Here is a 22,410-nt window from a genome sequence, read left to right as displayed (position 1 = left end):
GTCATCTGCAAATAGTGAAAATTTTACTTCTTCCTTACCAATTTGAATGCCTTTTATTTCCTTGTGTTGTCTGATTACTGTGGCTAGGACTTGCAGTTCTATGTTGAATGGAAGTGGTGAGAGTGGACATCCTTGTCTTATTCCTGACCTTAGAGGAAAAGTGCTCAGTTTTTCCTCCTTGAATATGATGTTAGCTTTGAGTTTTTGATATAAGGCCTTTATTGTGTTGAGGTATGTTCCCTCTAACCCTACTTTGTTGAGGGTTTTTATCATGAATGGATGTTGCACTTTGTCAAGTGCTTTTTCTGCATCTATTAAAATGATCATGTAGTTTTTATCCTTTATCTTATTGACGTGATATATCATGTTGATTGATCTCCAAATGTTGAACCACCTTTGCATCCCAGGAATAAATCCCAGCATCATGATAAATGATCTTTTTAATGCGTTGTTGAATTTGGTTTTCTAATATTTTGTTGAGGACTTTTGCATTTATGTTCATCAGAAATGAACTCTTTTTTTTTTTTTTTTTTTTTTTTTTTTTTTTTTTTTTTTTTGTGGTGTCTTTATCTGGTTTTGGCATCAGGGTAATTCTGGCCTCATAGAATGAATTTGAAGGTTTTCCTTCCTTTTCTGTTTTTTAGAAAAGTTTGGGAAAAAATAGGTATTAACTCTTCTTTAAATGTTTGGTAGAATTTACCTGTGAAGCTGTCTGGTCCTGGACTTTGGTTTGTTAGGAGTTTTTTGATTACTGATTCAGTTTTATTGCTGGTACTTAGTCTGTTCAAATTTTCTTTTTTTCTTTTATTTTAAATTTTCTATTTCTTCCCGATTCAATTTTGGGAGGTTATATGTTTCTAGGAATTGGTCCATTTCTTCTAGGTTGTCCAGGTTGTTAGCATATAATTTTTCATAATATTTTCTTACAGTCCTTTGTATTTCTGTGGTGTTGGTTGTCATTTCTCCTCCCATTTCTGATTTGGTTATTTGAGTCCTCCCTCTCTCTTTGTCTTTTTATGAGTCTGGCTAGAGTTTTGTTGATCTTTTCAAAGAACTAGCTCCTGATTCCATCAATCTATTCTGTTGTTTTTTTTAATTTATCTAGTTCTGCTTTAATCTTTATTATTTTCTTCCTTCTGCTTTTGGGTTTTGTTCTTCTTTTTCTAGCTCCTTTAGATGTAAGGTTAAGTTGTTTATTTGAGATTTTTCTTGCTTTTGATGTAGGCCTGTATTACTATAAACTAACTCCCACCCCCCCACTGCCACCACCACCAGAACCTCTTTTGCGGCATCTCAAAGATTTTGGACCATTGTGTTTTCATTTTCACTTCTGTCCATGTAATTTTTTATTTCTTCTTTGATTTCTCGGTTGACCCATTCATTGTTTAGTAGCATATTATTTAACATCAATGTGTGTGTGTTCTCTCCAGAGTTTTTCTTGTGGTTGATTTCTAGTTCATAGCATTGTGGTCAGAAAAGACACATCTTATGACTTTGATCTTTTTGAATTTGTTGAAACTTGTTTTGATGCCTAATATATGATCTATTCTGGAGAATGTTCCATGTGCACTTGAAAAGAATGTGTATTCTGCTATTTTAGGAAGGAATGTTCTGAATATATCTGGTAAGTCCATCTGAAACCGTGTGTCATTCAAAACCACTGTCCTTATTGATTTTTCTGTTTGGGTGATCTGTCCATTGATACAAGTGGGATGTTAAAGTTCCCTACCATTATTGTATTGCTATCAATTAGTTCCTTTGTGTTTGTTATTAACTGTTTTATGTATTTGAATGCTTCCATGTTGGGTGCATAAATACTTAACAGTTATTACATCTTCTTGTTGGATTGTCCCCCTTATGATGATAAAGTGTCCTTCTTTGTCTCTTGTAACAGTCTTTGTTTTAAAGTCTATTTTGTCCAATATAAGTGTTGTTATACCCCAGCTTTCTTTTCACATCCATTTGCATGGTCAATGCTTTTCCATTCCTTCACTTTCAATCTGCCTGTGTCTTTAGGTAAGAAACGAGTCTCTTATAGGCAGCATATAGATGGGTCTTGGTTTTTTTATCCATACCATTACTCTGGTTTTTTTTTTAATGTCTATTTATTTTTGAGAGAGAGAGAGACAGAGACAGAGACACAGACAGACACAGCATGAGCAGGGGAGGGGCAGAGAGAGAAGGAGACACAGAATCTGAAGCAGGCTCCAGGCTTTGAGCTGTCAGCATGGAGCCCGATGCAGGGCTCAAACTCATGGACTGTGAGATCATGACCTGAGCCGAAGTCAGATGCTTAACCAACTGAGCCGCCCAGGTACCCCTACTCTGTGTCTTTTAATTGGAGTGTTCAGTCCATTTATATTCAAAGTAATTATTGATAGATATGTTTTTATTGCAATTTTGTTACTTGTGGTTGTTTTTATAGTTCTTCTCAGTTCCTTTCCTTTCTTGCTCTCTTCTGTCATGTTTGCTGGCTTTCTTTAGAAATATACTTGGATTCCTTTTCTTTATTTTTTGTATATCTGTAACTGGTTTTTGACTTATGATTACCATTAGGTATGTATATAACACCTGGAGATACCAGTTTATATTAAATTGCTGGTCACTTAAGTTTGAACCCATTCTTTACAACTCTTCCCAACTGTGTTTTAGGTATATGGTGTCATACTTTACATTCTTTCAGTTTGTGATTTGACTGATTTTTACAGATATACATAATTTTACTGCTTTCGTCCTTCCTACTTTTCTTAAGAAAATTTTTTTTAATGTTTTTATTTATTTTTGAGAGAGCGAGTGAGCGAGCAGGGGAAGGGCGGGGGGGGGGGCGCGGTGGAGACAGAGACTATGAAGCAGGCTCCAGGCTCTGAGCTGTCAGCACAGAGCCCAACGCAGGGCTTGAACTCACAGACTGTGAGATCATGACCTGAGCCAAAGTTGGACACTCACCCGACTGAGCCACCCAGGCGCCCCTTACTTTTCTTACTCTTACATATGGCCTTTCTTTTCCACTCAAAGAGTCCCCTTTACTATTTCTTATTATGTAGTGGTCATGAACTCCCTTCACTTTTGTTGTCTGGGAAACTATCTCTCCTATTCTGAATGATAGACTTGCTGGATAGATATTCTTGGTTACAGATTTTTTTTTTTTCTTTCAGTACTTTGAATATATCATGTCACTGTCTTCTGCCCTGCAAAGTTTCCACTGAAAAGTCTGCTGATAGCCTTATGGGGTTTCCCCTTGTATGTAACTGTGTTCTTTTCTCTTGATGCTTTTAAAATTTTCTCTTTACCACTACTTTTTGCCATTTTAATTACTATGTGTTTTGGTGTGGAGCTCCTAGAGTAGCTTCATTGTGAAATCTCTGTGCTTCCTGGATCTGGATATCTGGTTTTTTCGTCCAGATTAGGGAAGTTTTCAGCTGTTATTTCTTCAAATAAATTTTCTGCCCCCTTTTTTTCTCTTCTTTTCTGGGATCCCTATAATGAGAATGTTAATATGCTTGATGAAGTTGCTGAGTTCCCTAAATGTGTTATCATCTTGTATGATTTTTTTTCCTCTCACCTGCTCAGCTTGGTTACCTTTCATTATTCTGTCCAACACGTTGCTAATTCATTTTTCTGCTTCCTCTAGCCTGCTATTTATTCCATCTAGTGTTTTTTAATTTTATTTACTGTGTTCTTCATCTTTGGTTCTTTTTTTCTTATCTCTTTGTTAAGAGTCTCACTGATGTCCTCCACTCTTTACTCAAATCCAGTGAGTGTCTTTATGATCATTACTTTAAATTCTCTAGCAGACATATTACTCATCTCTGTCACATCTAGGTCTCTTGCTGTGGTTTTGTTCTCTTTTATTTGGTACATATTCCTCTCTCTTCATTCTGTCTAACTTTCTGTGTCTGTTTCTGTGTGTTAGGAAAGTCAGCTACCTCTTCTGGTCTTGAAAGTAACGGCCTTATGAAGAAGAGGTCCTATGGTGCCCTGCAGTGCAGTGTCCCCCGTTCACCGGAATCTGGTGCTTCAGGGGTATCTTCTAGGTGTGTTGTGTGCACCCTACTGTTGTATGTTGGGCACTTTTGCCTTTAGTCCAGTCTTCTGCAGTGGCTCTCTTTGCCTGTTGTGGGCAGTGTTTGGTCCCTGTTGTTGTTAGTGGGCCAGTCTGGGGCCACCGTGAGCTTGAGTTTAGTCAGACCAGGTGTTTGTCCAAGATGCAGTAGCACCAGACTGAAGGATGCTTTCCCTGTGTTGTCCCCAGAGAAGCTTTTATTGGTTGGTGAGGACTGCAGTCAGACCAACTGTCTGCCTCCAGCCCACTCTTGGGACTTTCTGCCTGGTGTGTTTGGTTATCTTGCCCTCACCCAAGGGCAGGAGTCACTTTGGAGTGGTGCTTACACACCGCCAGGCTTGTGGCTCCAGTTTGAATAGGCTGCAAAAAAGAGCTATTGGAGGGGGCAGGGCCCACGTTGTTTACAGGGTTTATGCCGGCAGAGGGTACCTGCTGCCAATGCAGGGTGCAGCTGGTGTGACCACTGGGGTAGGGCCCACGGTTTTGTTCTGTTCTTTGGTGGGGCCCACCACCACCGGCGGATCAAAGCTTTACAAAGCGTGGGGTTGGGAGATAGGTGTTGGCAAAGTGCCACCACCTTCTGGGGGAGGGGACCTCCAGTGCTGGGACTGAGGCAGGTGCGGCTGGAAGAGGCAGATCCCCTAAGCAGGCAGGTGGCGGTGCAAGCAAGTTAGGTAGTGTGTATCAGGCATCGGGCTGGTTCCTGAAGGTGGCCATGTGTTTATGCTGGGGGGCAGGAAAGGGAAATGGTGTTTTCCAGCTCCTTTGTTCTTGGGGGAGTCTCCCAGTGATCTCTACCCCTTGGGGACACACTTTGAAATCAGTAAATAACCCTCCTGTGTGCCGCAGGCTGCTGCATCTATGTTGTATCTCCACAGACTATTTGTAGTGCTCTTTTTAAGGGTGGGGACTCAGCTGCCTCTTCCAGAACCCAGCCTGCTGATTTTTTAAATTCCAGACTTTAAGTCCCACTGGTTGTGAGAACTCCTGAAATTCAGCACCTCTAGTTTTCAAAGCCAAATGTTATGGGGATTCATATTCCCCATGCAGGTTCCCCTGTGTGATAGTCTCTCTCCCGTCTCCATGCCCATGGCTCCCTCCTTCCCAGGGACCACCGGGGTTTGGTTAGCTCTGACCATGTCTCTGCCTGTCCTACCCTCCTCAGTGTGGCCTCTTCTCTTCCTTTCATTGTGGAGTTCTGTTGTGCCAGTCTTTGGGTTGTTTTCTGGGTCATTTACACTGATATGAGCGTTATCTGTGGGCCGAGATGAGCTTAGGGTGCTCCTGCTCCACCATCTTCCCAGGTACTCCACCTCCATTCCTTTTTATCTTTCAGAAATGTATCCAAATGTCTATAATTCATTGATAGACCTTTCCCTGCTTTTTTTGTACAGTTAAGTTATAGATTTTCTGTTTTGTCCTTAACCCTTTTTTCCCATTTAAATGGCAGTTGGAGAAGAGAATGTTATTATATAAGTTTAGTGCATTTCTCTTAAATCCAAATTTTCATCTTCTCTTACTCTACATGTTCTCTTTGGGTAATTTCATTCACATATTTCAATTACCGTTTTTATAATGATGGCTTCCAAATCTACATCCTTTACCTAAAGTCTCTTACCTGCAAGCTCTATTTATTTAACTGCCTACTAGTAGATATCCACACTCACATGTCCCATGGGCACTTCAAACTGTCCATGCAAATGAATGGATAAACAAATTATGATGTACCTACACAATGGAATACTACTTAGCAATTAAAAAGAATGAACTATTGGTACACGGAACAACATGGATGAATCTCAAAATAATGATGCCAAGTGAAAGAAGCCAGACAAAAAAAAACATATGCTGTATGATTCTATTTGTATAAAATTCTAGAAAATGCTGCTTTATAATGACAGAAAGCATTATCAGTGGTTGCTAGGGGATGTTATTGGCTTAGTGTGGGGGTAGGGGGTGAGAGGGGAGATAGGAGAGGGGAGAGGGGTTACAAAGAGGCAAGAGGAAACTTTTTGTGGTGATGGATATTTCCTTGATTGTGATAATGCTTTAAAAACCTGTTAAAGCACACACTTTATACATGTTCAATTTATCATATATCAATATACCTAAATAAAGCTAGAAGAAAACCCTCAGTGTTAAAGGCTTTGTAACAGAAAAACTGCGGTTCCTGCCCACTCTTTTCTATCCTCATCACAATCCTCCTCCTCCACAGCTAATTTGAGGTCTTTCAGGAACTTTTCTTATACACAAGCCATGTTCTAATATGCTTAGTCTGTTATTTTTTAAAGTTTATTTATTTATTTTGAGAGAGAATATGCGAGAATGTGTGGGGGAGGGGCAGAGAGAGAGGGAGAATCCCATGCAGGCTCTGTGCTGACAGATGTGGGGCTTGATCTCACAAATAGGGAGATCATGACCTGAGATGAAATCAAGAGTCGGATGTTCAACTGACTAAGCTGCGCATGTGCCCCTCTTCGTCTGTTACTTATTGATTCATCCATTTAGAACTTCAGGCAGTATCTGTTTATTCTTTCCTATATGGTAGTTGGTAATCTATTTCTCTTACTCTACCATTTTTACTTATCCTCCCTACCTTCTATAATACAATTTTTGGTTAAATCAATCAGTTCTAGCATTACTAGGAACATTAAATATTGTACATTACTGAGTCAGATGCTTTGATTGCATCTGACTTTAATATCTTCCCTCTTGGTTAATGCAGCAAATGCAGTTTTCCCCATTTGCTTTGTTTTCTGTGTACCTGTAGCTAATTTTTTTCAGATGTCCCAACAGACTTTTAGACATCTAACAGCAACTTTTTTCAGATGCTCAGTATGTCATATAACCCGTCATTTCCAGTACCCCATTCCTATTCCCTTGGAGACATTCCTCCTTCAGCTGGCTGTCCATCAATATGCCCCGGCTGCTTTCTGAACTAGAATCATAGCTATCATGCTAAGGCTTCCTCTTGCCATTCTCCAATGTTGGATCAACTAATTCTTGAGTCCTATGTCATTTTCCTTTCTGGTTTATATTCCATCCGTTGGTTTTAGGAATAGTACATCCTCTCGTTGTTTCCTAAAAGGGGATACTTGAAAGTTAACATTTTTTTATTTCTTAGAGGGCCAAAAAGGTCATTATTTTACTCTCACCTAAATGTTCCGTTGGGTATATAATTCTAGGTTAAATAATATTGTTTCAGAATATTAAAATTATTTTTCAACTGTCTCCTAGTATCTGAATTATTAGATACTCAGAATTAAATTCTTTTTTATGTAGCCTGTTCTTTTCTATCTGGAAGCTTTTATGATTGCTTTATCTTGATGCTCTGAAATTTTTTATTGACATGCCTTGTTCATTCATTGCTCTGATTGGTTTTATTTAACAAATATTGATAGAGAAATAATTACACACACACACACACACACACACACACACACACTGTTCTAAGCATGAGGGATATAGCCGTGAAAAAAAATAGACAAAATCCCTTCCCTTCATGAAATTTACATTCTAGTGGTGAAGGCAGAAATTAAGAAATAAACTAATATTTAATGAAATGTCAGATAGTGATAAGGACTATAAAGAAATACAAAACAATAATGGAGCAGAGAATGGCAGGATCATTTTTTACACAGGGTGGGCAGAGAATGGTGCTCTGAGGTGACAGTTATGCAGAAAATCAAATGAGGACACGAGTCATGGGACTTTGTGGAGGAAGAGTGCTCTATGTGAGGGGAACAGCAAATATAAAGATTCTTTTTTTTTTTTTTAATTTTTTTTTTTAACGTTTATTTATTTTTGAGACAGAGAGAGACAGAGCATGAATGGGGGAGGGTCAGAGAGAGAGAGGGAGACACAGAATCTGAAACAGGCTCCAGGCTCTGAGCTGTCAGCACAGAGCCCGACGCGGGGCTTGAACTCACGAACCGCAAGATCATGACCTGAGCCGAAGTCGGACGCTTAACCGACTGAGCCACCCAGGCGCCCCAGCAAATATAAAGATTCTTAAGCGTAAGTATACATGGAATGATGAGAAGCAAAAGGCCAATTTGGTGACAATGGAGTGAATAAGAGAAAGAGTGGTAGGAAATGAGGAAAAGAATGGTAGGAAGGTGGATTTGTAGCCAGGAGTCAGGCTACAAATTTATATTTGCTCTTCTCTTCACCTAGAAGACTCTTCCTCCACAGTGTCCCATGAAATTTAAGGCCTCACAGGACTTGATAAAGACTCTCGAATTTATTCTGATAGAGTCTTTTGAACAAGGACAAACTTACATTTTAAAAAATCACATTGGTTGGAGTGTGGATCTGAATGGAAATTAACTGTGAGATTTGTAAGAATGTTAACTAGTGAGACTATTAGGAAAATATTTCAGTAGCTTAGGTGCAAGATATAGTGGTTTAGACATAGTAACTTAGTCATAGTGAGAAATGGTCAGATTTGAAATAGATCTTGTAGGGAGAACCAATAGGATTTGCTGCTGGATTGCATATGGGGTGAGAGAAAGAGAGGAGTAAAGGATGAATCTTTAGATCCTTGGCCAGAGCAACTTGGTGAATGGTGGCACCACCTTACTGAGGCAGGGAAGACTGAGGTGAGGGATTGTTTAGGGTTATGTTTTGGACATGGTGGGTTTGAGATGCGGATTGAGAGCTGAGTGAAATTCTCCAGGAGGCAGATGGCCATCAACTCAAGGGTTCACAGGAGAGATGACTCTGGAGATAATGGTGGCAGTCCTTCATGCATAGTTGGTAATGAACACCATGGTTCAGATGAGTTTCCCCTGAGGAGTGAGTATAGATAAGATAGAGGTCTGAGGATTGAGCTCTGGAGCACTTCAATATTTAGAATTGGGAAATGGAAGATCAGAAAAAGAACAGCAATAAATAGGTAGGAATCCAGGAGAATTCGTATTCTAGAAGCCAGTTGAGAAAAGTATCTCAGGAGGAGGGCAGGATCCATTATGTAAAACTCTCTTGAGAGCTGAGTAGGATGAGGACTCAGAATTGACTATTGGATTTGACAACATGGAGTTTATTGGTGGCCATGACAAGCAGTTTCACTGAAGCATGAGGATGGTTGGAGAGAGGGCTCAAGAGGGAATGGGAAGAGCAGAATTGGAGAAAGTCAAGACAACTATTTTGAGGAGTTTTTCTATAAAGGAGAACAGAAAAATAATGAGTGGATGGGGATTGGGATGTGGAGTCAAGGAAAGATATTGTTTTGTTGTGTTGTGTTTATAGTGGGAGATAATAGAACAAGTTTGTGTGATGGGATAATCACTGAAGCATAGGTTTGGAATTGGGATGTTGAAAGAGAGGAGAATGTGAGAGAGATCTCTGTAAAAGAAAGTTAATTGACTGAAGTTTTGGTCCAGAAATGTTTTAGTAGTGAGATTGCAGTGTGATGCCAGCTTTTTCAGTTTGGGAGCTAGTACCCTTCTGTTCTGAGAAATGGTCTTATATTCTTCATTTGATTATCATCTACACTCCCCTTTTCCCTGTTGTTCTTTCTAGAACTCCTGTGGTAATGTGTTGGACACTTGGACCAATCCTCTGATTGGGAGGATTTTCTCTCCGATTGTCCATCTCTTCCCTCAGCTTAACTTCTAGTCCTTCTGTAGAGTTTTTTTATTTGAGCTGTCTTATTTTAATTTTCCATAGCATGCTATTCTTTTTATTTTTATTTTTTTTTCAACTTTTTTTTTAATTTATTTTTGGGACAGAGAGAGACAGAGCATGAACGGGGGAGGGGCAGAGAGAGAGGGAGACACAGAATCGGAAACAGGCTCCAGGCTCCGAGCCATCAGCCCAGAGCCTGACGCGGGGCTTGAACTCACGGACCGCGAGGTCGTGACCTGGCTGAAGTCAGATGCTTAACCGACTGCGCCACCCAGGCGCCCCCATGCTATTCTTTTTAAATGGATGCAATAACTTCTCACTTAAGATACTTAGGTTTTTGTTTTGTAATTTATTTTCCTTTCTTCCCTGCATAATCTCTCTTTCCTTCAAATATTCAATGATCTGCTTGCTTGTTTTGGTCTGTTTTTGATATGGGAGGCTTTCTTCAAATGCCTGATGATCCTTGGCTGCCCAGTTGTACGTGTGTGGGACACTAAAAAGGTCCGTGTGCACGAATGGTGGGCTTCATAGTAGGGTGAGCTCAAAGTTGACTGGCTTTTTGTCATTATGTAGAGCTCTTCAAAATCATTGAGTTTTTTCAAAGAATGGGGATGATGGGTATGTGCCTGAACAGAACAGGAACAAGATGAGGGCTCCGTGTTTCTGTAGATAGTTATTCAGTCCCCCTCTTTTCACCTTGTGCCATATCCCTGCCCGGCTCTGTGACTGAAACCCCAAGTTAGAACATCTCTAGCTCCATTTCTTCTGGTAGAATGCAGTAGTCATCTGGCTTCTGGGGTAGGGGTTGGAGTTGGGATGGCATGGAGAGAAATTGATTAGTAAACAGTCCTACAATATTGGCCTTTTGTGCTACTTGCTACTTCAAAGAACTGAGACTCTCAGAATCTTTAGGGCACATCCACTCATTGTCATCTGAATCCCTCCACTCCTATTTTGTAGTCCACCCCGAATCCCATTAAATCACTTTTCACTCCTGTAATAGCTTTCTGTCTTGGAAGGTTGGGGCTTTCTTTTTTGTTTTGCTTTTATTCTTTGGAAAAGTCAGATCTGCTAGTGTAGTCTCTCCTGTTCATGTACTAATGGGTTAGAACCTTTTATTCTTCATTATAATTTTAGTGAGGAACCATGAGGAGAGAAAGGAGGCAAACATAATGTGGTTAATGTGCAGGTTTATCCAGAACCCATCTGCATTCTTATAAAGTGTAATCTTCACAGTAACTAATGTTTATTGAGTGCTCACTATATGCCAGACACTGTTCGAAGTGCTTTATATTTATTAACTCAGTACTCATAACAATCTTACGTGACAGGTACTATTATTATTGCCATTTTACAGGTGAAGAAACTAAAACACAAAAGTTACATAAGTTGACAATCAGACTCTAGAGATACTCCCTGCTTAAAATTCTCCGATAGGATTTCATTCCTGGATTTGAAAATCTGGGCCAGGCAATTTAGCAGGCTATTTGTGCTTTCCAGGATCAGGCCCAGTGTACCTCTCCAACCTCACTCTCTACACTTAATGCCACTGTTTGACCTTGTGTTCTAGCCACACTGAGCTTCTTGCCCTGCATGTACACACTCTAGTGATCCTCATGCCTTTTTCATGCTCCGCCCCAAACATTCCTTCATTTTCTAGAGTGCTCAGTACAGTGTTAAGGGATTCAGCATATGCTTATAAATTGAATATTGTAGTTTATTTCACGTAGCAATCAACTCATGCTTTTGATTTGCTTTGACTTAGCATGTCTTCCTGAAAAATGTATAATTAAATAAAGTAATATTCCATTGTATATGAAGGATTCATAAGTCTAACAGACTAACTTGAAATTATCTCCTTAAAATTTGATTATATTGAGGGGTACCTGGCTAGTTCAGTTGGTTCACTCTTTATCTCGGGTCGTGAATTTGAACCCCATATTGGGCACAAAGATTATTTTAAATAAATAAATAAAAGTGAAAAAAGTTATACTGTATTGAGAGTGAGGCAAAGATTCTTTTGGAGTATAAGTGAAAAGGTATATACTTTAAATAGTAAATGAATTCCATTCACTGGCTCTTAAAATGTTTTCTAACCTTATCTTGTTGTTTTCCTTAATAGCTTTTTCTTCCTCTTGCAAATTTGGAATGTTCACCAAATGTTGAAACTTTCCTTTGCAAAGCTTTTGTACCAACCTGTACAGAACAAATTCGTGTGGTTCCACCTTGTCGTAAATCTTGTGAGAAAGTATATTCTGATTGCAAAAAGTTAATTGACACTTTTGGTATCCGATGGCCTGAAGAACTTGAATGTGATAGGTAAGTCATGTTTTCAACTGAAAGCTTCCAATGATATTTTAATGTTGGTGTTAGGTTTCCAGAATGTTTGTGACAGGCTTTCATTATTTATTTCAAAAATGTATATTGCACACTTAATGGGTGATAAGTGTTTTGGACACAACGGTGAGCAAAAACAGACTTACAGTGGGAACTTTGGGGTAGAAGGAACAGATAGTAATCAAATAATTACAGTAATAAGTATAAAATTATAACCATGCTAGATACAACAGAGAAGTACACAGTTGTATGAGAACATGTAATGGTGCCTTTGACCCAAACTGGGAGGGAATGAACTTATTATCAATTCAGTGACCTTTTTACTCATTGACCTTCATTAATTACTTTGGTCTCTTATTCTGTAGACATTGGGGGATCATTAATTTGAAATATTCTATGGATACAATGAGACTTGGCATTATAAAGCTGGGGAGGAAGCTGTGTCTACATTTTTGTTTCTTTATCTGTAGAATAAAGTATAGAACCTTTGTGGAAGTCATATACTTCCAGTAGATGCATAATTGTTTTTAAGAACACTTGATCATACAAAGTTGAGGATGTTCATACCTTACACTGTAGGTGGTCCCCTTCTATAGAAACGTTTACAGAAACAAGGAACCATACACAAGAATATTGATTACTACATTATTCCTAATTTTTTAAAAAATGGAAAAAATGAAAGTCCATTGTAGAAGAATGTAATAAATGTAAACTGTGGCATACGTACACATTAAACTACTACTATACAGTTGACAAAATTAATGGTTGATCCATATCTGTAAACACAGATAAATCCAAAAATTACAGTGTTCAGTAAAAAAAAGGATGCTAAGATAGGATATATACAGCATGATATCATTTATATAAAATTCAAACCTGCCAAATAATACTATGTAACATTATGGTTAGAAAATAACATAGTAAAAAATTTTTTTAAATTCACAAAGAGAATGAAAACTGAACTTGTGGTGATGAGTATTTCTGGGAAGAAAGAATAGGACCAGAAAGGGGTCCCACCCGATCTCTAATGTTCTATTGTTTTATTTTAAAAGATATAAAGCAAAATTGACATAGTAAGTTTTGAAATGCTGGTAGATATATGTGTTCTTTTTATGGGCATACATATTATTTTCTACTTTTATCTAAAGAGTATTTTAAATGTTTTCTTGTTTAACATGGCTCAGCCCATGGAGTGCACAACTCGATCTTGGGGTTGTGAATTCAAGCCCCACGTTGGGTATAGAGATTACTTAAAAATAAAATCTTTCAAAAAGTAAAGTAAAATAAAATACATAAATTGTTTCCTTGTTAAAAACTCCCACTCATTTTTAAACCATATAGATCCTCCCAATTAATACTGGTGTGTAGATACTCTACTGAGTGATAAAGTGTTACACAAAATAGAAATATACCTGTGTATCACTCTGGTCTGCTCATAAACGAGGGAGGCAAGGAGTACAAACGTCCAGTTAGAAAATAAACATGTCATGGGGATAGAATGTACAGCATGGGGAATATAGTAACATTGTGTTAACTTTATAAGGTGACAGATGGTAACTAGACTTATTGTGGTGACCATTTCTCAATGTATACAAATGTCGAATCACTGGGTTATACATCTGCAACTCATAATATTGTATGTCAGCTATACTTCAATTAAAAAAAAAGAAAAACAGCCGGGTGCCTGGGTGGCTCAGCTGGTTAAGCAAGCCCCGCATCAGGCTATGTGCTGACAGCTCAGAGCCTAGAGCCTGCTTCAGATTCTGTGTCTCCCTCTCTCTCTGCCCGTACCCCACTTGCACTCTCTCTCTCAAAAATAAACATTAAAAAAACAGAAACAAAAACAGCCAAACTGAAACAAAACGGTGATGTGAGAGAACTCTACCCTGTCAGTCCTGAAAACAGAAGGGGCTAGTTTCAGCCAGTTTTAGCTGCTATCCCCTTAGTTCTATGGCTGATCTACTTTACCTGTAGGCACTAAAAAAAAGTGACTTTCCCCAAGACTTATACTCCAAATGCTGTACACAGACAAGCCAGCACTTTTTTTTTTTTAAGGTTATTTGAGAAAGAGAGTACGCACAAGCAGGAAAGGGGCAGAAAGAGAGGGGGAGAGAGAACCCCAAGCAGGCTCCATGCTGTCGGTGCAGAACCTAACATGGGCTCAAACTCACAAATCGTCAGATCGTGTCCTGAGCCAACATCCAGAGTTGGACACTTAACCGACTGAGCTACCCAGGTGCCCCAGCACTTTTCTGTCTTGAGGCTGCTAAGATAAATTCCTTGTTTTTAGGATAAATGCTTTCTTAAATATTTAGTCTTAGAAGGAGAAATTACTTAAAAATTGCTAGTTAGAGGCACCTGCCTGGCTCAGTTGGTGGAGTATGCAGCTCTTGATCTCAGGTTGTGAGTTCACGCCCAACCTTGGGTGTAGAGCTTCCTTTAAAATAAAGTTTAAAAAATAAAAATTGTTTTTTGAGTAAGGGAATTTTAATGTTCACATGCAATAATACAATACAATACAATATTAAGTATATGTGAGTGCACTGGGGCCTAACAACCACAAGTGTTTAGTTAATTTCAAAGCTCTAACCTATGGTCTGTTCAGGTTGTGTGTCTTCCCATTAATTATGAATGCATGAGGAAATATTTTATAGTTGGAAAGCATACATTAAAATAGTGAATCGGTCAAAATGTTGACTCTATATATTTAATTTATTTAATTATATATTAATTTTTATAATTTTTACAGATTGCAATACTGTGATGAGACTGTTCCTGTAACTTTTGATCCACACACACAGTTTCTTGGTCCTCAGAAGAAAACAGAGCAAGTCCAAAGAGACATTGGATTTTGGTGTCCCAGGCATCTTAAGACTTCTGGGGGACAAGGCTATAAGTTTCTGGGAATTGACCAGTGTGCACCTCCGTGCCCTAACATGTATTTTAAAAGTGATGAGCTAGAGTTCGCAAAAAGTTTTATCGGAATAGTTTCAATATTTTGTCTTTGTGCAACCCTGTTCACATTCCTTACTTTCTTAATTGATGTTAAAAGATTCAGATACCCAGAGAGACCAATTATATATTACTCTGTCTGTTACAGCATTGTCTCTCTGATGTACTTTATAGGATTCTTGCTAGGCAATCGCACAGCCTGCAATAAGGCAGATGAGAAGCTAGAACTCGGTGACACAGTAGTTCTAGGATCTCAGAATAAGGCTTGCACTGTTCTCTTTATGTTTTTGTATTTTTTCACAATGGCTGGCACCGTATGGTGGGTGATACTTACCATTACTTGGTTCTTAGCTGCAGGAAGAAAATGGAGTTGTGAAGCCATTGAACAAAAAGCGGTATGGTTTCATGCTGTTGCGTGGGGAATACCAGGTTTTCTGACTGTTATGCTTCTTGCTATGAACAAAGTTGAAGGAGACAACATTAGTGGCGTTTGCTTTGTCGGCCTATATGACCTGGATGCTTCTCGCTACTTTGTGCTCTTGCCATTGTGCTTTTGTGTGTTTGTTGGGCTGTCTCTTCTTTTAGCTGGCATTATTTCCTTAAATCATGTTCGACAAGTTATACAACATGATGGCCGGAACCAAGAGAAACTAAAAAAATTTATGATTCGAATTGGAGTCTTTAGTGGCCTGTATCTTGTACCATTAGTGACACTTCTCGGATGTTATGTCTATGAGCAAGTGAACAGGATGACCTGGGAGATAACTTGGGTCTCTGACCACTGTCGTCAGTACCACATCCCGTGTCCTTATCAGGTAAGAGAGCATTTGTATTAGTTCACTGTTTAATTTTAACATAGAGAATGTTCCCTGGAAATACACTCGAACTAATCATGAACATGACATTAGATTTCAGATAAGAAAATCCAGTAGACAGAGGGGATGATTCCCTGTGCATCAGTTGAAACTGGGGTCAGTGTCTCAAGAGTTCTTTCCTCAAGTGTAGGCTTTGTTTACAGTAGTAAAGTGCCTCCTCTAGCTACTCTTCTAAAAAGTAAATTTGGTTGCAAAGGCAGATTAATAATAATGAGGAACGGAAACAGAAGAACGAGTCTGTCACAGGGAAAAAAAGAGAAGTAACTTCTGATTTGGGAGTTGCTTTTCATTCTTCAGCTGTGGGAACCTTATTTGGGTATTTTTAATTTGATCATATTATATTTGGGTATATGATCATGTTATATTTGGGTATATTTAATTTGATCATATTATCGTATCATTTTTTGTTTAGTATACGCTTACAAAAACAGAACTTATTTTACTGTATTATACAGTATTATACAGATACTTATTTCACTCCAACCAACCAAATTTTTATAACAAACATCAACAATGCATACTCTATAATAGTATGTTGTTCCAATGGTTTCAGTATAATTTTTTGGTAGACTATAATAAAAGAAAGTAGATAAATACTTAGAGCCAAATATTTTGGCAATTATAAGAGGCTGCTATAGTTAGAGGTGGAAAATGCTGGGAAATCAAACCAAGATTTCAGATATTCTTCCTAAATATATTTAGGTGTTTTTTTCCTTTCTGGCTATATATTTTGATACCCAGATGAAAGTTCTATATTCAGAACTTCAGTGAAGAATGTATTATACTTAAAGTAGCACTGTTCATTATATTATGCTATGTCAAATGTTCTATACTAAAACAGACCGAAGATTTATATTTTGTTCAAGTTTTACATTGACTATATAGACTGCTCTCCAGTCTGAATGTATCACTGACATTTTTATTATTCACTTTTTTGTAGGCCAGAACAGAAACTCGACCAGAATTGGCTTTATTTATGATAAAATATCTGATGACATTAATTGTTGGCATCTCTGCAGTCTTCTGGGTTGGAAGCAAAAAGACATGCACGGAGTGGGCAGGGTTTTTTAGACGAAATCGCAAGAGAGAGTAAGAACCTATTGAATTATCTGATGTTGTTTTAAGTAGAACAAATACCAAGGGACTATTCAAGTCCTCATCGTACTGGCGTTTCATTATATCAACTGTTGTTTCAAGTTTGGAAATCTTTTTCGTGGAGAGCTCTACTTTATTTTGGCACCCGTTATTAATAGTCTTTGGCCTGTAGTATTCTGTTGAAGTATGAAAGATGTGTAAACTGTGCATTTTCTTTCCCTGGCTTATATTTAATATTATAACTGTTATCACTGGATTATTTTGGGTGCAGCATTTTAAGTAATTTTTCAAAATCAGTGATAAAAGGCTAAGTGGGATCAAATATATGTAAGGAAATCTATAAAGTATGATTCAAATATATTATATGATCATTATTTACTACTTTTAAATTTTATTATACACAGTATCGCCTTAAAATGTCACTTATTTGCCTCAAGATGGTAAAATTTTAAACTTACATAGTATAACAGGATAGTAGACTTATATTTATGAGTTTGTTTTAGTTATATACAATGTACACTCTCTCCTGTCAACAATGTACTAGAGAGTTTTTTAAACTGTTCCCCATTGGTTTAATAAACTTTTTTTGTGGTAAAATTTTCAGAACTATAGATCTTTTCTAAGTTTTGAAGTCTGAAAATTGCATTTAACTGGACTTAATTTTTTTGCACTGTTATGACACATCTATCCTGTATTTATATACTCACACTCACTTCATTATAACTTGCTAGCTTTATTGTTAGAAAGCAAATCATTGAATTTAACAACGACCATTAATTATATTCTACGTCCTTTCTCCTCTGGTTTACTTTTATATTTGACGTATTTATATGTGATACACAGATAGTCTCCTACTTTATGCCGCTGTAAGTTTCCTGGCCCTCATCCTTTGATTTTGCCTAATTCCTTGCCAATCTATTTATGCTGACAAAGGCAACTAACAACGTATGCACAAAAGAGTTCACTTCATGACAATCTACTTCTATCTCCTAGTATTTATAATCCCAGATTTTACAAGTATAAATCATTTAGAATTCTTAACTTGACCGATTAGGGTTTTTTGGCACAAGATAGGATACGCTTTTTGGTTTCTACTATGTAACACTTAACACTTACCAACTCAACCCTCTCTTTGGTTTCTCTCAGTCCAATCAGTGAAAGTCGAAGAGTACTACAGGAGTCGTGTGAGTTCTTCTTAAAGCACAATTCTAAAGTTAAACACAAAAAGAAGCACTACAAACCAAGTTCACACAAGCTGAAGGTCATTTCCAAATCCATGGGAACGAGCACAGGTGCCACGGCCAATCACGGCACTTCCGCAGTAGCGATCACGGACCACGATTACTTAGGACAAGAAACTTTGACAGAAATACAAACCTCCCCGGAAACATCAGTGAGGGAGGTGAGAGCAGATGGAGCGAGCACCCCCAGATCAAGAGAACAGGACTGTGGGGATCCTGCCTCCCCAGCAGCATCCAGCTCCAAACTCTGTGGAGAACAGGCTGACGGGAAAGGCCGGGCAGGCAACGGGAATGATAAGATCAGTGTATCCGAAAGTACGCGGAGTGAAGGAAGGTGAGCTTTGATTTTGCGATCTTCAATCAGGACTATTTTGAATACTGTATTATATGTTTTTATTAGAGCGTAGCGCATCTGGAAAGGAGATGGTGCGTCCGTACACTTCATCCAAGGAAGTTTGGGTTCCGCCTATAAACGTGCTGTTTGATACTTTAATTCTCAGCTTTGAAAAGAGCCTTCGTGAATGTTGTTCAAGTAGGAATGTTCATTTCTGTGGTAAATTGTTAAGGATCGCATGTATATGTAGGTAAATGTTTACCATCCTTCTGAAATACAGGCTATTAAGTTTTAATCAGTACTGTATGACAGTACTAAAAGGCATTTGTCATTTTATGTGAAGATGATTATAAAAGGTTTTTTATTTTCTGGACATGAAAGGACATTGACATTATCTTTAATGAATTTTTCCAAACGGTCACTGGTGATCCGAACACAGGTAAATATCGAATTAGCCAGAATGCTGACAGCTAAGTACTTTTAGGTCTCCAGGTTTCTCACCTCACCCTCCCAAACTAGACCAAATGTGCCTTGTGTTCCTGTGACAGCTTTTGCATGCTGGATATAGTTAGACATGCGCCTTTAAAACTCCACTCGATTTGTAAATTCCTCAAAGGCAGAGCTGAGGTCCAGTTCATCTTTGTGTTGGAATTACACAACATCTCACCCATGGTGGGAAATGAGGAAAATATTGCTAAACGGAGAGCAGGATCCTGTCTTATGAGTTGTATTCCCCACGATACGCCACGTCCGGCCCGTGCCCGGGTGGTCCTTAATGCAGTTTCTGAAGTTGGCGAAAATTGGATTTGAACATGAAGTAAACGTGTTTTGAGGTGTTAGAGTACACACACACAGTTGTAGTTAACTGTCCTCTGATCAAGGAGGATACTGGTTGGGAATAAAACTCGTGGAAAGTGGGTAGCAGCTGTAAGGACATCGGGCATCACAGTTGTGCTCTGGTCTGTGTGTGTGTCAGCTTTCGTCTTTTTACCTAGGGTGACTCCAAAAAGTGAGGTCCCCGAGACCGGCCCGGTGCAGAGCAGCGGCTTGCAGGTCCCAGGTTCTTCGGAGCCAGGCAGCCTGAAAGGCTCCACGTCCCTGCTCGTTCACTCAGCTTCGGGAGGTGGAAAAGAGCAGGCCGCTGGCGGTCACTCCGATACTTGAAAAACAGGCGATCCCATCGCTGAGAAGTGGATTCATGTGACACTGGAGCGGACAGCACGCTGTCTTATCAACACCACTCTTCTGTTCTCTTGCACTGACAGCTACCTTACCTACTGTTACACTGGAAACGATGGATTCCGAGAATTAGGGGATTTGTTTCGCACAGAGGTTAACGATGGCAATATACCCAGAAAGCGGAAATGTGCAGGTTAATAATATTTTTTTTAAGTTGTGTGCGAGGAGGGAGTTAGAGGAATCTTCTTTTTCTATTTACGAAGATTCTCCTCTTGCTAAAAGTATTTTAAGATGTGTACTATATGCTGTTTTACTTTTATGGTATGAAATCAAGATATTTCTTTGCTGAAGTATTTAAAACTTATCTTTGTATCTTTTTTATATATTTGAAAATAAGTTTATATGTATTTGAACTTTTCTTAGAAATCCTGGAACAGCTATTCAAATATTTTTATGTTACTCGATATTTTAACACTGCTTTGGTAGCCTTTACACTGAGTTTCTAAGAAAATTGAAAAATAGTATTCTTTTACAGTATAAAAAATATTTGACACACCAGAAGGTGTTGTCATGGGAATTCACCTTTAAAAGTCCGCTTATTCCACCTTATCTTCCCTGTGTGAATTTTAGAGAGTCTTGCTCTAGGAATTTCATACATCTGCTGTGCCTCTAAAATAAGGTGCTTGACATCCACCGTTGATTATGTTATGCTGCTCACTGATCCTTCTACAGTTTTAAATAACATGTTCTAAAGGATTAGATGAAATGTTACTCTTTTAGAATTTAAGCCAAGTGCAATTGATTTTCTTTAAAAAAAAAAAAGTTTTATGCCCACTCAAGATTGTATATTTATGACTATTTACAGTTGCTTATACTTTTTTTAACTTTTTTTTTTAACTTTTAGAATACTAAAGTTTATATAGTATCTTTCTCAGACATTACATAGATGTCATTTCTGCACTTACATAGGATTTTGCCGAACATTTAAAAGTGTGTTTAGCAATATTAGTGCCAATCAAATGGGGGAGAAAATGTAGTCCTGATAAACAAAATGTATTTTATATTACATACTTTAAAATATTAAATATTTTTCCTAATTTTTGTTTTCAAATTAAGTGTTATACCTTAAGGTTTTCTGATGCTTCTGGGTTTTTTCTATTTAGCATTCTATTAAAGCATAAAAAGATTATCATGTACTGTATGGAAAATGTAAATATTAACTTTTCCACATTTTTGAACTTTGTATACAAAAACATTGTATGTCTTTCCAGCAATAAAATTTTCTTTGAGAGATTATGGAGTATTGTGTGATTAGTTTTAGTGATCCTGACCCTGAAAGTGGTAGAATTTTTCAGATCAGTGGCCCCATGATTAATAACTTGGAAGTTTTTTTTTTTTAAACTGGAAGAGAAGACAGGACTATTTTTCATCTGTTACAATTTCTTTCCAGAATATACATTATACAGCCATATTTACCATAACCTTTTAAAGCCAGTGTGAGATCTGAAGGATGGGGTGAAGCAAAGGGAACCCAGGACCCTGCTTTCACTCCTGGCAGTGGGGAATAAAACAGTATCGTGCTTAAAACATTTTAAAAAATAAGTGAGGAGTCGCCAGGCTAAGATGTGGCAGAAGAAGGAGATTCACACTGCCAACCCCAACCATTGGAGCCTCTTTCACCCAGGGAACATTCAGTGATTGGATGGTTATTACCAGCCCCAGCGCACTGGGGTCCAAGGGAAAGGGTGTCTGCACACCACACTGCATTTAGAATTGTGACTTCAGCGGGATATTTCCTAGAAGTAAGTGTGAAGGAAAGCAGCCCTGCTCCAAGTTACGTGGGTGGACTAGATTGCCCTGGATTTAGAAGAAGTAGTTCCGGATTAGCAGTCCCCTCAGGCACCAGGCAGAAGCAAATAGAATCTTGCCTGGAGGAAGAAACGTCATTCTATGTGCTCTACAAATACTTTTTCAAATACAATATTCGTTGTGTCATCAAACATAAGTAGGTGTACAACAACAACACATGAATAAGAATTGGCACGGGCGTCAGACAAGAGAAGAAGACCCAGAGGTACCCCAGAATTACCAGGCATGGATTTGTTAATCTCCTAGAATTTAAAAATATCAGTAAGGAGGGGAGCCTGGGTGGCTCGGTCAGCTGAGCGTCTGACTCTTGATTTCAGCTCAGGTCATGGTCTCGTGGTTCGCACTGACAGCACAGGGCCTGCTTGTGATTCTCTCTCTCTCTCTCTCTCTCTCTCTCTCTCTCTCTGCCCCTCCCCCCTTTCTCTCTAAATTGTATCAGCAAGGAAAAACAAGACCCCATTACACACCTACTAGAATGGCTGGAAAAAAATTGACAATATCAATTTTTGCTAAGGATACAGAGCGACAAGTAACTCTCATTCATTGCTACTGGGAATGCAAAATGGTACAGCCACGTTGGGAAACAGTTTCTCCACACAGCCAAACTGGTCTTATCATATGATCCGGGAATCATGTTCCTAAGTACTTATCAAACTGATTTATGTAGATACTCCATCCATGGGGTGCAGTATAAATCTCCCCTCCTTAAGCCTGGGCAGCACGTAGTGACTTCCTTCCAAAGAACACAGCAGGAAATGGGGCTGGGGAAGACTAACTTTCACAGAGAAACTTGACAAAACACCTCAGCCACGTAACAGAAGTCAACATCCGTAGTCG

At 38.5% G+C, this 22,410-nt stretch overlaps 1 protein-coding gene across 1 annotated transcript in view; it reads left to right on the top strand.

Annotated features, from left to right (window-relative positions):
- FZD6 (frizzled class receptor 6) overlaps nucleotides 1–20,903 on the top strand; it is a 44,372-nt gene extending 23,469 nt beyond the window's left edge. Inside the window, exons 3-7 of the mRNA XM_049633024.1 lie at nucleotides 11,814–12,010; nucleotides 14,778–15,795; nucleotides 16,796–16,944; nucleotides 18,097–18,525; nucleotides 19,521–20,903. Coding sequence (XP_049488981.1) covers nucleotides 11,814–12,010; nucleotides 14,778–15,795; nucleotides 16,796–16,944; nucleotides 18,097–18,525; nucleotides 19,521–19,689 — 1,962 coding nt within the window. The 3' untranslated portion in view covers nucleotides 19,690–20,903. The remainder of the gene's footprint in view (nucleotides 1–11,813; nucleotides 12,011–14,777; nucleotides 15,796–16,795; nucleotides 16,945–18,096; nucleotides 18,526–19,520) is intronic.
- The last annotated feature ends 1,507 nt before the right edge of the window (nucleotides 20,904–22,410 follow it).

The sequence above is a fragment of the Panthera uncia genome, chromosome F2 (assembly GCF_023721935.1).
Source record: "Panthera uncia isolate 11264 chromosome F2, Puncia_PCG_1.0, whole genome shotgun sequence".
NCBI classification, from domain to species: domain Eukaryota; kingdom Metazoa; phylum Chordata; class Mammalia; order Carnivora; family Felidae; genus Panthera; species Panthera uncia.
Note: the sequence above shows the minus strand (reverse complement) of the source record. Positions and strands in the feature narration are given on the sequence as shown.